We start from the raw sequence: 19285 nt of genomic DNA on the forward strand, positions 1-19285 counted from the left end.
CATGCAGTGTTAGACCAGGCTGATGGTTTAACTTGATGCTACACATGCAGTGTTAGACCAGGCTGTTGGTTTAACTTGATGCTACATGCAGTGTTAGACCAGGCTGTTGGTTTAACTTGATGCTACACATGCAGTGTTAGACCAGGCTGTTGGTTTAACTTGGTGCTACATGCAGTGTTAGACCAGGCTGGTGGTTTAACTTGGTGCTACATGCAGTGTTAGACCAGGCTGTTGGTTTAACTTGATGCTACACATGCAGTGTTAGACCAGGCTGATGGTTTAACTTGATGCTACACATGCAGTGTTAGACCAGGCTGGAGGTTTAACTTGGTGCTACATGCAGTGTTAGACCAGGCTGGTGGTTTAACTTGGTGCTACACATGCAGTGTTAGACCAGGCTGGTGGTTTAACTTGATGCTACACATGCAGTGTTAGACCAGGCTGATGGTTTAACTTGGTGCTACATGCAGTGTTAGACCAGGCTGGTGGTTTAACTTGATGCTACACATGCAGTGTTAGACCAGGCTGGTGGTTTAACTTGATGCTACACATGCAGTGTTAGACCAGGCTGATGGTTTAACTTGGTGCTACATGCAGTGTTAGACCAGGCTGATGGTTTAACTTGATGCTACACATGCAGTGTTAGACCAGGCTGGAGGTTTAACTTGGTGCTACATGCAGTGTTAGACCAGGCTGGTGGTTTAACTTGATGCTACACATGCAGTGTTAGACCAGGCTGGAGGTTTAACTTGGTGCTACATGCAGTGTTAGACCAGGCTGGTGGTTTAACTTGGTGCTACATGCAGTGTTAGACCAGGCTGGTGGTTTAACTTGATGCTACACATGCAGTGTTAGACCAGGCTGGAGGTTTAACTTGGTGCTACATGCAGTGTTAGACCAGGCTGGTGGTTTAACTTGATGCTACACATGCAGTGTTAGACCAGGCTGGAGGTTTAACTTGGTGCTACATGCAGTGTTAGACCAGGCTGGTGGTTTAACTTGATGCTACACATGCAGTGTTAGACCAGGCTGGAGGTTTAACTTGGTGCTACATGCAGTGTTAGACCAGGCTGGTGGTTTAACTTGATGCTACACATGCAGTGTTAGACCAGGCTGGAGGTTTAACTTGGTGCTACATGCAGTGTTAGACCAGGCTGGTGGTTTAACTTGATGCTACACATGCAGTGTTAGACCAGGCTGATGGTTTAACTTGATGCTACACATGCAGTGTTAGACCAGGCTGGAGGTTTAACTTGGTGCTACATGCAGTGTTAGACCAGGCTGTTGGTTTAACTTGATGCTACATGCAGTGTTAGACCAGGCTGGTGGTTTAACTTGATGCTACACATGCAGTGTTAGACCAGGCTGTTGGTTTAACTTGATGCTACATGCAGTGTTAGACCAGGCTGATGGTTTAACTTGGTGCTACATGCAGTGTTAGACCAGGCTGGTGGTTTAACTTGATGCTACACATGCAGTGTTAGACCAGGCTGTCAACCTATGGAATGTCAGAACAGGTCGTGAGTGTCTTGAGTTCAAAGGGTTTGATGAGGGCCCAGGTAGGGTCCCACTGCATCTTTTAAAGTGAACATGTGTAGTAGCACTGGGAACTGCATGAATGCTAAGCCGGCAATAAAACAATTAAAGTTCACTACGTTAGTTCCATTGATCCAATCTGGAACACAATTGATTGATTGATCATTAAAATAAACCCAGGCTCACCCATCTGACCACTTGTTAAGTAGGCCGCAAACAATTAGTAGCCTACAAAATGCAGCAGCTAGACTCATCACCGGGACCAGGAGGTCAGAACATATCGCCGCAATGTTAGCGTAACCTTTAGAATAGTTTTTTAGATGTTATTGTTGACTTTTAAAGCCCTTAACGGCCTGGCACTTGAATATATATCAGACCTCCTGGAACCACATGTGCCGGTCCGCTGCTTGAGGTCCTCCAACATCTCATTTATACAGAGAGGCCTTTTTAACCCCAGCACTTGATACCTTTTTTCCCCTCTGATAGTGTTGTTGTTTAATTTTGTCTATAATTGCTGTGATGTTTGTGATTGCTTGATTGCTTTATTTTCTGTTAAACATGTTGCTAAAAAATGTTGCTAAAAATGTTGCTAAAAAAAACACCTCTCTCTCTCTCTCTCTCTCACACACACACACACACACACACACACACACACACACACACACACACACACACACACACACACACACACACACACACACACACACACACACACACAGACATACAGTATACACATGCACGAGCATGCACACTTAACCACATCATGCAGATAGATACTCATGAGCATGCTCTCTAATGTGAGACATGAAATATTACTTTCTAATGCAAGATTTGCATATTGCACCACCGTTTAATGTGTGTGCACACATTAATGACCCTCTCAACGCGCACACACACACGCACATGCACACAGCTTCAACCTACAGAGGCAGTGCTGAGTAGGAGTGTTTTAAGTCACACACATTTTAAATTCCCACTTATCAAAATATACCAAATATCTGTTTCTTTTTTTTATACCAGCGGTGTTCTAGTGTGGACTTGAAAAAAGTCCCCTCTTTCCAAGTCCCTTGGATATGTGATGATATAGAGGTTGCGTGTGTAGCGCGCGCGCACACACACACACACACACACACACACACACACACACACACACGTGTGCGCATGCATTCCTGCATGCTGATGTCTGATGTGCATTGTTGTTGCACAGGTCCAATCATGGCTATAGGTAGCTCAGCTGTGCTCACAGCGATGGATGACATGAGTGTCTGATCTTTACATAATGGCTGTTCTCTCAGCCTCTGCTTCCATTCTAACACTCAGTCATGTTAAATGGCCATTCATTCCAAAAGCACCAGAGATGTTCTGCATACAGTCGCTGTCTGGAAAAAACCTCTTGGGCTCCATCTTGCGCCTCCCTTATCCCTAAACTTATTTGCCATTTTTTACTATTTTGAAATCAGACCGAAATCATTTTAAAATAGTTCAACTAGCCGATCTACATCTACACGTCGTGAGCTTGTAGATCAGCTATTTGAACTTTTTTTAAATGTTTTTTAAAATAGTAAAAAATGGCAAATAAGTTCAGGCATAAGGGTTAAGGCTATATCTTGCAAGATATAGCCCCAAATCTCCAATACACAGACTTTTATTAAATAATTATTATTAATGCCCCTAATTGATCTACTACAGCATCACACAAAAGCATCAAAAGTAGAAGAGGGGCAGTTGTGTTTCGAGCTTATCAATCTGTTGCTTTTGCCACTTTTAATTTGAAAAAGTAACTGTTTTTGGACATAATTATGAGGTTTCCGCCGATATTTGTTTAGACGATATTTGTTTGGGTCGATCTGTTCGAGCCCGTTTGTCAAGAATTGATTTGGTGATTTGGAAAGTGAAAAAGAGAAGAAAGCTTTTTTCTCTGGCCTCTCGCCAGGTGAAACTCAAGCAAAGCAGTGTAGCGCTCGCCGTACTGACTTTTTTATGTGTTGGTAATTGCCCAGAAAATTGGCTACAACAAGCATCCGTGTTCCTTTTTAAGGAAACACATTAGTCTTGAGGGTCTTCTAAAGGTGGACACGGAAATAATCATCAGCCTAGGGAACGGCACCATTAAAGAAACACACTGCTGATGAAAAAAAAACACTGTTTTTCATTTATTGCAAATTGACTCGTGAATGAACGAGAGCGGGAGAGTGGTCGACTCCCCTTGTTGAACTGTCATGCACGGTATCTACTACACTGCATGACAAATTACTGCAATGTAATGGAAGCAATCCCCACGCCCCCATTCCAAAAAACAACAAAGAACAAAAACACAGAGCGCTCCCTTCCATTTCATAGTCAGTTTTAATGTTTAATGTTTTAATGGGTAACTTAACACTGTAACAGCCGGATATATTTCTACTTATTACTACCTTACTACTACTTGTACTACTAGGACTTTGCAGAGGAAATTATGTTAAGCAAAATGCATATTTATAATAATTATTAAAATAATAATAATAATAAATTAATTTGGGGGGATATCTTTCACAATAATAAATAAAACATGTTCTAGACATTCTAATGGTCACAAAAAAACATATATTACAGTTATTTTACTTTATCAGGGTTAAAGGTCAAAGGTCATAAAAGAATTGTTCAAAGGTCCAGAGATTTTTAATTTGTGTGAATTTCAGCCTCTGTGGGGGGTATTTATATGCAAATATCATGACCAATGGCATTGCAATGAACATCAATGATGACATTTAGGTGAAAAATGAACATAAAAATAATTAATTAATTAAAATATGTTGGTATTATTGCAACGCTGGGTGTTACAGGGTTAAGGAAAGAGTGCACTACACCATTTCTACTGTATATAACTGTATATCGTCTCTGCCGGGTGGAAACCTCATTAGGACCATTACTATTCAGGATTAAAATTCAAACCATCAAACCTCAATATCTAACTAGAAGAGATAACAGGCTGATGATCAAAATAACAATTCAGTCAGGACAACTCAAGAATGGAAGGAATATATAGGCGCGAATCGATGCTCATTCCTTTGACATTCTCTAATTGTGTAGACTTCTTATAAATTAAGTAATGCAGATGTTTAACAATAATTTAAATCTGGAGATATAAACACTTAATTATTGATAAAGTACTGAGCCAGGTCTGAAATTAGAACTAAATCAAACCAAAATTGGGGTCCTTGAGGGACTACAAAATGGCAGATCTACAAGCACACAACACGTCAGATCGCAGATTTTGGAAAGTCTTGTGGAATTGTGGAAAAACAGGGAATCATTTTGAGAAATGTTAACAACACAAATGGTCTCTTATGGGGGTCCCTGGCACAAATTGTTTTCAGATGGGGGGCCCTAGCTCTGCCCAATTTCCCGGGGTCTTTTACATGAAAACATTTGAGAAACCCTGTCCCATCCGGCATGACAGCGTGGCATTTGAGCAGCATGGCCAGCAGGGACAGCTTTTTGGTCTCCATGCTTTTCCCCTTGGCTACTTATAGTTTTGTCTTATACGAGAGGAGGGAAGAGAAGCAGGAGGCTGAGGAAATGTCAGCCGACGTTTTGGCAAAGCCTCGTTCCTCTGCCAGTTACTGCAAATCATCCGCTTGAGCAAGCGACTGACTGAGCGAGAGAGGAAGCGAGGCAGAGCGAGAGAGACAGAGAGGGAGAGATAGGACGGAAACAGAGGATGGGACAGATAGGTGACAGAAACAGAGAGAGGGATGGGGGGGGGGGAGAAAACGTGGGAGATACAAGAGAAACAGATGGAATGAAACGGTACAGTAGGAGAGAGAGGCCGAATGGCATACTTTTGCAAGCCTTTGTGGGACATTCAAAGGCAGTAGCAGTGTTATCTTCTTCCTCCCAGGCTTCCAGTATACGTATAAGCTGCAGTATGCAGCTGATATTGCAAGGATTCTCCCTATTAGAATACACACACACCACACAGGGTGCACAGGGGCGCGATTGATGGGACTTTCTCCCATTTTTGAATGATTGGGGATTGACTGGGGATGGCAAAAGAGCAAGAATGTGAAATATATCACAATAATTACGTCGTCTTATAACTGTGTGTGTGTGTGTGTGTGTGTGTGTGTGTGTGTGTGTGCGCACACGCACACCAACATATTTTGACTGCAGGAATTGCCTGTCACAACCCCCCTGTATTAGGATGTTGATATTCATTCATCAGCCAAAACTCCCCACTGACAGGTAGTACCCCCCCCCCCATGTGAACTCAAACCCACAATTCAACATTTTGGTTTTAAGATGTTGATTAATTTTGTATTCATCCTTAGGACCCCAAATCACACCTTGGAAAGTGTCTATTTCAAACAAAGTGTTTTTTGACTGGGGGAATTGCCTGTCATAATTTGACCCCCCTGTATTAGGATGTTGATATTCATTCATCAGCCAACACTCCCCACTGACAGGTAGTATAACGAGTATAACGGTGGAATTAATGGCTGTACAATTTTACTTTACGTTTCAACTTAACATAATAATGTTGAAAAGGCAGGTATAGCTCCCATTTGCAAAAAGTGACTTGTCTTGCTCCAAGGCGATTGAAACGTCACTGAACTCTTTGAAACCAAGTATTTAAGGTGAAGTGGTTAAATGTGTGAAGAACCCCCCAGAATAGAAAAGATAAGCTATCTATATAAAATCTATTAACATAATACAATACGTAGTAGGGGGTCCCTGCTTCATCTCTCTCAGCTAAGGGAGTACTTGGCACTGAAAAACATTGAAGACTCCTGGTATAAAGCATATTACAACACTAGTTACAACACTGGTATACAACACTAGTTCATTTAATATGTATGATTCATCATGTGACTCTCATTACTCTTCCCAGTCATGGAATTGGATTGAATGGACTATATATGCTGCTGTCATGCTACAGTAGATCGACGAGTATTGCCTTACTGCATAAAATCGCAATTACGTTATTGCTATGGCAACAATGTAAGCCAGAGGAATAATTATGGATGTACAGTATAATATATAATGAGCTGGTTGTTCCAGTTCTGTGCTCGTGGGTTGTTAGCAAAAAAGCCAGCTGTTAGCGGTGGTGATTGATCATCACACAGGTAGCCGATAAAACCTTCAACTCTTATGTAGCTTGACCTACGTTTAGTGGAGGAGAATATTAAAGTGTAACCTTCTCTACCTCTATCCATTGACTTTTTGAGTTAATGGATATCGGCCCTTAAATTGTAGATATGAAATCGTAAACATTTTCATTGCCGTGGAGAAATATTATTTTATATTTTTCTAGGTTTTGTTTTTGTGTGCAATATTTGGATGAGAGTGCAGTAGTGAGACGGGAAGGCGATGGCAGACATGCCATTCAGATCTCTGGCCAGGAACCTTAGAGTATATATTAATAGAGACGGCACCGGATTTCTCCTCTCATCCACTTGTATTAAGTTGCTCAAAAGCGCATGAGGCGATTTCACTCCTCCTTCCGGGTAGGAACAGAGTGCATTCTGGGATGGATTGGGCCAAACACATGAACGAGCACGCTGGCCGTTGACTATCATTGTAGGTGTTCGTGCACAATGATATTATTCAATAGACCAGCTTTGGCCCAGAGCTGCAATACCAAATTCGTCCATTTCACCTCAGGGTTTCCTCTGGGTGCCGTCTCTATTCTTATATACTCTAAGCCAGGAATAGGCTCGGTGCACTGCAGCCATATTGGGAAGGAATTGGGCCACTTTTCTTACTTCATTCACAGGTCTTACCCAATGATACTAATGAAGGTTCTGTTCTGTTCTATCCCTTGACTCCTTCAAAACCGCTCTCAAAGGGCACCTACGGACGGCTGCAATTAGAAGCTTTTCCCCTCACTGTATATGTTTCTTTTCCCTTTTTTACCTCCTTTATGATGAATTCCTGTTCTGTTCTTTGGCTATATAGAAGTGTCTATTTGTACGTCTCTAAATGTTTTGATGATTTGAACATGGTGGACCCTCTTGTAAACAAATGTAATGCTTTATTGGGTTGTCCACTCACAGTTAACAGTCTTTGTATTGAGTTTGTGCTTGAAATTCTGCAAACTGTTAATAAATATTTCAATCAATCAATCTGGTCAAACATAGTCAGGATGCGTGTTCCAAATGGCCCCTTATGCTGTGGTGGAAAGTAAGTACTTTTACTTAAGTACTGTACTTAGTACAATTTTGAGGTATTTGTACTTTACTTGAGTATTTCCAATTTCCAGTCCTTTTACTTCTACTCCACTACATCTCAGAGCAAACATTTTTACTTTTACTCCACTACAATTATTTGAAAACTTTAGTTACTATAGAGATTTTAATTTTGATTAGAAAACATACATCAACCACTTCAACCCTATACATTTTGGCCATTTGAAAATGCGTTTACTTTTTTGCGTTGCGACGCATTGTGAGCTTCTGCACAATTGTGAGCTTCTGCACAATGAGTACTTTAACTTTTAGTACTTTAAGTACATTTTGATGCCGATACTTAAAAACTCAAATACATTTTCAATTCCGTACTTTTACTTGTAACGAAGTAGTTCTAAATTGCAGTATTGGTACTTTTACTTAAGGAAAACAATTGAGTACTTTTTCCACCACGTAACTCCATTTGTACTCTCAGAGTTACGGGGGTCCTTGAAATTAAAAGGTTGGGGAACCACTGTGCTACACAATTCGTGTTAAAGTGGAACAGAGCCTTGATTGGAATAATTGGTAAGAGCACGTCAAGATGAGGCCCAATGTCTTAATTAAATGATCAAATCAAACGATTAATTGTTAACGTGCAGCCAGCATTCATAAGCCAGCTCAGTACTAGTACATAAAAAAAAGAATAAAGAGAAACCTCTAAGCTGCCCCGAACCAAGCAGGTATGACTAAGATTGATTCAGCTGTTACGGTGGAGTGCAAATGCGCGAAGGTGAAAAAACCCTGTAATTTCCTAACCATCCTCTGTGACAGCAACTTTGACCCACATCGCTTTGTTCGCCAATAAAAGGCCGCCATTAACTCTTGAGCCGGACCCTTTTAACGCAGCCCCGCCGCGCGTGTCTTGTGTGACAGGGCCAATCAGGAAAATGGAGTGTGTTAATGGAGATGGAGACGGTGCTGCTCCGCTCCGCGCCCCGTCGTCTTCTCGCCTCGCAACATATTGTCTCAGTGAATGTAACTGGTGCCACGCAGGCAGGCAGGGCGAGACGAGATGGATGACGTCTGAAAACCAATGAGGGCCGTACATCAAAGCCACCCGCAGCACGGTCACAGGCCAGCCAATCACAGGGCTGAGAATGTGTCGTCTATTAGTGTCCCCCGCTCAAGGTTACCGGTTGTAGTTGGCTGTTGATTAGGCCAGTGGTGCTCAACCTGTGGGGGGGGGGGGGGAGGGGTCAAAATGATTTACTTCGACAATGTTTTCTCACTCAACACCAGTTAACAAACCATGGTATCTTATGTTTATGTAGTCTCAATTTAAGTGGTCAAACATTGGTCAAATTGTTAAATACCAGTAAGACACCCTGAGGGCGAGAAGAGCGAGGTCGCGTGCACGCATCCACCTGGGTGACAGCAGACTGCTGGGCGAGCACTGGCGCTTTGGCATGGGGGGTCAGATCAACATATGGAATTAATTGTGTACTGGCCATATACAGTATGGAGTGTGTCTTGAGTGTACACGGTTTGATGAGGTAAGATCAACATATGGAATGTCAGAACAGGTCGGCTCCATATATGGAGATCTAAGGGTGGCAGTGGGTGGCAGCGTCTTGAGTGTACAGAGTTTGATGAGGGCCCAGGTAGGGCCTGGACTTAATTCCCGGGCCTGTTGAGAAGAGATCAGTCAAAAGGCAGACATCAAAGAGGAAGGATGTGTGGGGAGGGATCAACATATGGAATGTCAGGTCATCTCCATATATGGAGATCTAAGGGTTTGAGGTTTGAGGTCAGATGTAGAGTTGCTGGCCGACTCCATATATGCAGATCTAGGTGATGATCCAGTCTTCTCCATGTATGGCTATCCAGGGTTTGATGAGGTCAGTGTTGTGATCGGCCAGAGTCATGAGACGGCCATATATGGAGTGTGTCACGAGGCTGACGACCATATATGGTGGTGTGCCGTGTCACGAGGTGTGATGTTATGAAGTGTAATGGACTGCCATATATGGAGGCGTGACGTGACCTACCTGACTGACTGACGGACAGATTTTGTAGGTTTTCATAGTAATCTGCGACCTACCGTCGCAATTACCTATGACAGAGGCAAACATTGCGGCATTGTGAGCATGTAGATTTTTTACAATATTTATCTGTGGAACTAACTCCTACAATTCCAAATGCTTGTCAGGGCTGAGGGTCCCCAGTTCCAATATGATTAGTTTGTGGGTTCCCCAGTTCTAATATGATTATTGTGGGGAGAGTCGCGATCTCTCTCTCTCCTTCTGCATCTCTACAGCTCATCTAACACCTACTACAGTTAATAACCTTCTGTGGTTTAGAAAATGTATTCTGCGCCCGCTGTACCTCATAACTCTGACTCTGTCTACAGTATATTGTATCTGTTTCTGTCTCCATTTCTCTCTATCTTTCTCTCCTTGCACTACCTCGGTCATTTGCTTTCTCTAGCTGTCTCGCATACCCCCCCACCCCTACTATAATACTGTAAGTCTTCTTTCTGCCTTTATTCCTGTGTACAATGCTCTCCTGGTCCGCTCTCTATCTCCTGTCCTTTCCGCGCACCTCTACCTCCCCGCATCCTTATCTTCTGTGTCTGCCACTCTCTGCTCCTCTTAAGAGGATGCTGAACGCAAGGCGGTGGGCGTCTGCCTGTTGGAATGCCAAGAAGACTGAGGTTGTTTCACGTACGACACGCCTCAGCACGCGCCCCTGAAGACACTGGAATGTCCGGGAGCTGAAGGAGGTCAACGTCAAGTCTCAAAGTCACTTCAGATCCTTGATGTCCTGGAGTTTATTAAACTAAAAGACTGCAGCATCTGTCAGCAACACTGGCCTAAATGGTGTTGTTGTTGGAATAAACACAGAAGCCCGGGAGAAAGTGGTCTAAGAAAAGGGAGGAGCAAACACAAATTCCTGTTTCTACACAAAAACGGAGAGGCTGAATGCATGGGTTCCCTGATTGATTAACACCCCGAACACCTGGGGTTATTTAATCCATTAATTCAGAGCACCCATCGATTTATAGCAGCCGAGCACAATTAGCGATGGACCAGGTGCTATCCCGGATGTAGCTGAAGTAGCTAGATGTAGCCAAAACAATCCCGAGGCGACCAGGATTACTAATTGATTGAACAGAGAACTCCGTCCTTGCCGCTCGATGTGTTAACACTTTGACTGCGGCCTAATGGCCACCAGTTGTAATTACCTTGCACAGGGCCAGAATTGGGGAGATTATTACTCAAGTGTTTCCGTTTCCCCCGCTCGGAGGAGGCTCACAAACCTCCATTGTAATAAAAGGCTATTGTTAGCGCTAGCTCACGTAGTTATCTTTCTCGAGAAATCTGAAATCAGATCCGAACCTCGGATGTCTGATCAGCACAACGGACATACTATAGTACTACTGTATATAGTAGAGCCAGATAAGTTCCTATTTATGACAGTAGTCTATGCATGCATGAGCATGTAGCCTACCGTGCGTGCAGAAATGCCAGCAAACAAGAACTAACTTTAGAGGTGACAAATGCAATTACGAGCAAGACATTTAACCCCTTTTTGCTCCCAATGACGGCAGTACAGTACTGTGCAAGGCTGTGTCCACCGTCGGTTCGTCAATGGGTTAATGCAATGCACATTTTCAAAGCGCTTTGGATAAAGGTGCTATAGAGATGCAGTTAATTTAGTACTCCCGCTCTCTTTCATATCCTCTCTTTTCATGGCCAACCTTTATTTTCGATTTTTAGAAGGTTTTTTTAACAAATGTAGAAACAAGGCTACAATATGTGATAGAAAAGGCTGCCATACTTTACTGAATTTGGAGAGGGAACCACGCAGCATATTTTTCCAAGTATTTTCATGGCCAGATTAATTGGCTAACATTGATTAACGGAAGGACACAGCACTTTCATAGGCGACTGTTGATTTGTCTGTTGAACAGCTAGGGAGAGTTTGAATAGACGTGTTTGAAGATTGAAAAGTAAAGTGCGAGGAAAGGTGAAAATAGCGGGGGATGCTGAAGGTCATGTTTGGACATGTTTCACCCATGAAAGGTGAATGAATGCCAAATGCACACCCATTTAAATTCATTTTTATGTGTTCTCCGCAAATGCGTCTGGCATGGAACATGTTCGGGGTTGAATGCATGCGTGCGGTGCAGCCTGAGCGCTATGAAAGAATACTAAATAAGGCATTGCCAAGGACTGTCTGTCAGAAAAAATAGCTGACAGTCGCTGTCAGGCATGAATCTTAATATCTCCATATGTAATATTTTTTAAATAAATGAATCCTCTAGTCTATTTTATACTTGGTTGTGTGACCGTGTCATCTGATGCGTTGTGAGCTTGTAGATCTGTTATTTTTGCTATTATGAAAATGTGTTGCCTATACTTACATGGACACCAGGTGGAAAGTGTGTCTGTGGGTTTTTATAAATCAATAACGAATGAAAAGTATTAAGAGCTTGTGACTAAATAACACAGGTTCTTTTTTCCTACATTTCCTGAAAAGTGATGGTTTTAGACATACAATATGGAGCGATAATATTGTGTATCTGACCTTAAACTATGAAAGTGAAACAACATGGTCTCTGGGGCCCGTATTGCTGGGATGCGTTCGCATTGCGTTTGACTCGTGCTTGCACCACGTTGCATCAGATTATCAAGATCATTTAGTTTTCTCTGGCTGTGGCGTGTTGGGGTGCACTTTGTTTGTATTCTGCCAAAAGCTGTTACTTAACCAATTTTGGGCGGGAACCCCTTTTGGTGTTTTAACTAAGCATTACGTAATACTTTAGCTATTGAAAAACAGCAGATCTACAAGCTCATAGCGCGTGCGCTACGGGCTTGTAGTTCTGCTATTTTTGAAAAATCATGAAAATGTGTCACAAAAAATACTTTTTTATTTATTTCGACGTCAGGCCTAAATGGGTTAAGCAACTACTGATACACGATTGATCCAAACATTGGACTAAAATAAATGGGAGAATGTTTCAACCCATCTGACCACCGTCTTAAGTGGTCAGATGGGTTGGGTGGGACATTTTCACTTTCAGAGCATGTTTTGGAATACAGTTCTTACATGATGCGATATACGGTTATAATCTACCACATATTGTCTGTGTGTTCGGATTATACCCAAATTTGGACACACACCATCTGAAGTCAGATGTCTGACGTCTGAAAGTATTCAGGAATAGTGAGGGTGGCAGTTTTCATTATGTAAGTTTTTTAAGTTAAATATTTCAACATTTCTATTCAATATTGAAATATGTAAATGTAGTACATCAAAAGTTTTTGAAATACCAGTATGTAACTTGGCACCCTTTGACTTGTTTGCAGTCATGCTACTATAGACATGCTTTAACTTACATATTCCATTAACTTAAAAACTGTATCTTAGTGCTTCAATTGCTATGATCAAATTTAGGATAACTTTGATACTTCCGGATTTGTGTGTGTGTGTGTGTGTGTGTGTGTGTGTGTGTGTGTGTGTGTGTGTGTGTGTGTGTGTGTGTGTGTGTGTGTGTGTGTGTGTGTGTGTGTGTGTGTGTGTGTGTGTGTGTGTGTGTGTGTGTGTGTGTGTGTGTGTGTGTGTGTGTGTGTGTGTGTGAGAGAAAATTGCCGATCTACAAGCTCACAAACCCAGTGTTATAATGTTATTATGCCTTATACCGCTAAGCGCATAATGCATTATAAATGCACTTATAATGCATTATAAACCAAACCTTAATATAATCTACTCATTCGACTGTATGTTGGGTGTAAACCTCATGTGTCCAAAACCGTTTCAGCTCCAGTAGCTGCTACTTTTGATGCTTTTGACCCGGCAACTACCGCCCTATTTCTATTCTAAGCTCCATCTCGAAAGTGATGGAAAAAATAGTCTATGAACAGGTTGAAAAGTATCTTGCCACATAAAAATGAATGTACGAATTCCAATCTGGCTTCAGAACATCCTACTCCACTGACACATGCCTCCTCTATTTGAGCGACCACACCAAACATGATGTGGATGCTGGCAAATGGTTTTGATAGCACATCAGTGAACTGGATGCAATCCTACCTGGAGGGGATAGAACAGATGGTGGAGTTGAACGGAACACTGCCGCCCCCCCCCCCTCCCAGTGAGCTGTGGCGTTCCACAAGGAAGCATACTAGGCCTTTACTGTTCCTAATATATGTAAACGACATGACATCAGCTTGTGACTGCAACTTGTTCCTGTTCGCAGATGATTCGGCACTGCTGGTCTCGGACAGGAACAAACAAGCATGTTGAAAAGGCCCTCAGCTCTGAACTCGGTAGAATCTGCACCTGGCTCGCTGATAACCAACTATCTTTACACGTGGGAAAAACTGGATCCATTCTCTTTGGATAATAATAATCTCAGCAAGGCAGATGGCTTCTTTGTTAGAGTGAGTGACAATATTATCACATGAAAAGATGAAATTACCTACCTAGGTTCCATCCTGGAGGCAAATCTTTCCGGTGATAAAATGGCCACCAACGTAATCAAAAAAGTCAACCAAAGAACAAGATTCCTATACAGGATCTCCTCACTGTTGGGTGCTATAGGGATAGTAGTGGGGGTCTGAGGAGAACAAGCCAGTCCCCATTCGGCATCAGTGCTCTACTTTGAGGATGCAGGAGTGCAAGCTCCAGCACTCTGGTGCCCACCTCACGTACTCCCTCTGCACAGCCTCGCCTATAGGCTTCCACTGATGAAGATTAACTACCCCTGGGCTTCACATGTTCACATCTGTGCGTGTGTGCGTGCGTGCGTGCGTGGACACGAGTGTTTACTTTGTGTGTGTGTGTGTATTTGTTGTGCATGAAACGCTAGAGTGGGGAAAAATATTGTCGCTGTCGGGCCGAAACTTTGTATTTAATCTTTTTTATGTATTTCTTTCATATATCAATGCCCTATTTTATACTCTGATCTACATGCTCAGTTGTGTGCTTTGTAGGTCAGCTATTTTTGACCAACATTTTGAAACATTTTGAGAATGTTTCAGAAGAAGAAGAAGACATTTTTGACATGACATGACATGCACAAAACATTATACGATATTTTATGAATATTGAAGCAATGAAAAGTATTAACAAGATTCACCATTTATTCAATTAATTAATTCACATTCTCTCTCTCCCTCTCTGACGCACTTTGTGTTGACCCTATTTCATTAGAGAGCTTTAAAAAGATTATTTCAACCGACTTGACACAAACCCGCTGTGGCAAGAAACTCCAACTCTGTCAGAGTGTAATATGAAAGCCTAACAACTCGTACTTTGTCGTACAACCACACTGCATGTTGAAAATAACAGGTTTCTCTGTTTCTTAACCACATACTGCCTTTCTTTCTCTCTCCCTTTCTTCCTCCATTGGTCTCTCTCCAGATATTGATGAGTGTGCCGAGGGGAAACACTACTGCAGGGAGAACACCATGTGTGTGAACACCCCCGGGTCTTTCATGTGTATCTGCCATACGGGTTACATCAGAATCGATGACTACTCCTGCACAGGTGAGCCCATTTCTCTCCGAAGTTCACAGAATCATTTTGTATCCCCTGAGGCAAATGTGGCCACAGACAGACATCAAATGCAACACATACAGTATCGTCATTGTCGGAGACGAAACCTCTTATCTCCATATCTTTTCTTTTTTGTGTTTTTGTGGGGTGGGGGGTTGTAAATGAATGTCCTACTTCATCATACTACAGTCACACGAAAGTATCAAATGTAGCAGATCTGCAAGCTCAAAATGCGGCGCTACATTTGCCCTTTTTGAATTTTGTTTCCACCCGACAGAGACAATCTATGTACATTGTTGTATGGAGAATAGAGACCAATCAACAAGCTCGTAGCTTGTGACATTGTTTTAAATGTTTTGGCTAAATAATAACGACTATAGGGAAAACCAGCTTTAAAGTTGTTAAGATCGATTGAATGAACAAAGTGCAGAAACTGTCAATTCCATTCCAGTTTGGCTGCAGTGGAGAGGAGCCGGCTAGCGGTATGCGTTTTTGTCAAAGTTCAGATTGTGCTGCCGTGCAGTAGGATGGAATCTATCATCTACACCAGGGGTATTCAATTAGATTAGGCCGGGGGCCACAACTGTAGAATGATTGTGTGTGGGGGGCCGCACTGTGTGCGCGCGAAGCGCGGAAATTTGTGGGTTCTCAAAATGCTTTTTGTGCTCAAACACGAAGATTTATGTATATTTCCGCACAGTAATGAGCAGGGTAATATGTCTATACAGGTATATGCCACCTTAGAATAGATGTAGGCCTAGACCTATTTGACAGTGCATAACATTAACATTGCTTTGACATTAACGACCATCAGCTGGACGGACACACACACACACACACACACACACACACACACAAACATTACATAGAGCAGTGATTCCAAAGTGGGGTTCGGGGTCCGGGGACCCCCAGGGTCCTTGAGGCAGTTCCAGGGGGTCCCCAGGGAAATGGTTTGGAATCAAATGGACCCTTATGGGTCTGTAACTCTGAGAGTGTACAAATGGAACCAAATGGACCCTAACAGGGTTTATTATTGTGAGAATGATGGCTTCCATTTTCGCAACTTTTCAGGACTAGAAAGCCTGCAGTTTCTATTAGCTTGGATTCTCCATTGATGTCACTGTTGGGTGGGTTTCTGAACTGCCCACAGCCCTCCTATGTGACACAGACAGAGTAGAAAAAAACGTGTCATTTTATCATGATTATTAGTGAGGACCTATTATATGAAGATAGGTTGAAAAGTGGTCCTTTAATGATTACTGTCATTATGTTAATCTCACATTTAATATCGCACACACCATACCTGTAACTCTTATTAGCCCTATTATTATTCTCAAAAAAAAAAAAAAAAAAAAAAAGTTTTTTTTTTTTTTTTTTTTTTTTTTCCAAAATTCTTCCAGGGGCCAAAAGGAGGCGCTCCGCGGGCCACATGTGGCCCGCGGGCCGCCAATTGAATATCCCTGATCTACACTCTATAGTTTGAGAGGATTGTGTCCTGGCGTTAGACGTATTTGATGTTTGTTTCAAGGCTGGGGTGGGTTGGGGTCGACTACACAGTTGGAGACAAGGCAGCGTGTGTGAAGACTTGAGTGTTTCTGCTAGAAAGAGCTGTTGTATTGGAAGTTTTTGACACAAATTCACACAATGATAGAAAATATTGCTTTTGTACACATGGGAAATACTTGCATGAGCGTAGCTTCAAGCTAATAACATATAGTCCAGCAGCCAAAAGGCATTTTTTTTGTTCAAAGTGGGAAATTTGGTGTATATATATATATATATATATAATATATATATATATATTATTATTTTTTGCCTAAAATATTGTCTATATTTAATTTACATTCTTGAATCCACCTACTGACCGGCTGATTTGATTATGAATACATTCCAAACATAAATTTTACACAAACAACACTCATTTGGCTAAATACAGCCATAGCCACTTGCCCAAATGTGCCCAAATGTGCTGACCTCATCACATTTGTGATGATTGCTATGGCCTTTTTTTGCCCAATGATTGTTTTTTGTGCAAAACTAATGCTTGAAATTGATTTAGGATCATGAAAACCCCCTAGTTTGACACGTCACATGCTACTTAAAGCATAATGACATTTTGAAAATGTTGCCTTACATAGGTCGTATGCTTTTTTGAACATGTGATTAAAATGTAGGCTGGATTGGACATGATTCATGATTTGTGGGATTTTTTGTAAAATGTGCCCCTCCCACTAACTTTGGAAGCCGATTACGGCCGAACGATACAGACTATCAAAATTCTGCCTGTGATGTTTTAATGGAATAGGTCCAGAGATCATGTGTACCGAAGTCCAAAAAGTGTGTTTTTTTTATTTTTGGCTTTTTTATGGAGGGACAAAAGGTAGGCTAACAAGAAATGGGGAGAGAGATGGGGGGAAGACATGCAGTAAAGGCCGTAGGGATCGGGAGTCGAACCCGCAGCACACTGCCAGACTGGATTACCAGCCAAGGTGCCTGGACCATTGAGCCATGGCCCAGGCCCAAAAAGGTAAATTTAAAATGGTGGTAAATCTAGACGAAAATTGGCATGGCCTATTTGGGGAGACTTACGGTTCAAGAGTTATAGGGCAAAACGTAAAGTGGTCTGTCATAGTGCCACCGTGAGGCCGACAGATGTAATTATTTTTCAATACATTTTTGTAATTATTATGAACCTCCTCTCCAAGTTTTGTAAATATAGTGCTTACGGTTAAGTAAAAAATACTTGAATGGGAGTCTTCGATCTTTCCATATCCCATATTTGTAAAATAGAAAAAAGAGCTTTGAGATGCCCTGCATAATGGAATGGTCAATGTATGTGTGCAAATTCATACCAACTGGGCATGCCAGTGAGGACCAGGGGGGGGGGGGGCGTAGGACATACAGACTGACAGACATTCCCTTCATTTTATGTAAGATAAACAATATTTTAGGCCAATTGGTAAAAATGGCGTCCAGATAAAAGAGTTATCGCTCATATGGGGGTCATTATGGGGGTATAAGGAATAAACTGGGGGTCTTTGAAATGAAAAGGTTTGTGAATCACTGGCATAGTGGAACGAGACGAGTGTCAGTGTAGAATTTCTCCATCCTGAAAGGATTCCATCAGATCAGGGAGAACGAAGTGCTTAGTAATGTGAGACGCTTCCCAGCATCGATTGTGCAGCACATGCATGCATTCAACAATGATTCACACTTAATTTACTAATGCCAGCTCACACTGAATCATATAGTAGCAAGGCTGATATTGATTTGTGTGTGTGTACGTGTGTGTGTGCGTGTGTGTGTGTGTGTGTGTGTGTGTGTGTGTGTGTGTGTGTGTGTGTGTGTGTGTGTGTGTGTGTGTGTGTGTGTGTGTGTGTGTGTGTGTGTGTGTGTGTGTGTGTGTGTGTGTGTGTGTGTGCATGCGTGCGCGCGCGCGCGAGTGTTTCACTATAAAGTGGCATTGGTAATCACAGCAAATCAAACTCTGCCATTCATATCTATGCATATTAAATGAATGTGCAGTATATAATCACTGCAGTGTAACAGCTAGTGATTCACATTTACAGTATTGATGCTTGCCTGCCTTGAGATTATAGCCAGGATAGACTGATATATCTGTGTGTGTGTGTGTGTGTGTGTGTGTGTGTGTGTGTGTGTGTGTGTGTGTGTGTGTGTGTGTGTGTGTGTGCACGCATACTTGCTTGTATATATTTGTTTAATCGTTGCAGTATATTGTCTTTTAATATTGTTGCACTATTGTTGTTATTGTACTATATACTGTTTATCGTTTTATGTTGTTTTGGATTGACAATAAAGCTGACCATGACCTTGTATAGTAAGACGCCTGAGGCCGAGAAGCAACCTCGCCCTAAAGGGCGAGAAGCGTGCACACATCCGCCTGGGTGACAGCAGTCTGCTGGGCGAGCGCTGGTGCTTTGGAATGGGGGGTAAAATCTTCATTTTCGGACCTGTTGAGAACTCTAGTTTTCGCCGGCTGCCGGGGCTCGGCTGCATTCTGCAGCCAGACACTATTG

At 42.2% G+C, this 19285-nt stretch overlaps 1 protein-coding gene across 1 annotated transcript in view; it reads left to right on the plus strand.

Annotated features, from left to right (window-relative positions):
• The window catches only part of nell2a (neural EGFL like 2a), a 167530-nt gene that overhangs the window by 69861 nt on the left and 78384 nt on the right, over positions 1-19285 (plus strand). The window contains exon 13 of the mRNA XM_080760945.1: positions 15114-15239. Coding sequence (XP_080617071.1) covers positions 15114-15239 — 126 coding nt within the window. The remainder of the gene's footprint in view (positions 1-15113; positions 15240-19285) is intronic.

The sequence above is a fragment of the Protomyctophum bolini genome, assembly GCF_963924005.1.
Source record: "Protomyctophum bolini genome assembly, chromosome: 4".
In the NCBI taxonomy this organism is placed as follows: domain Eukaryota; kingdom Metazoa; phylum Chordata; class Actinopteri; order Myctophiformes; family Myctophidae; genus Protomyctophum; species Protomyctophum bolini.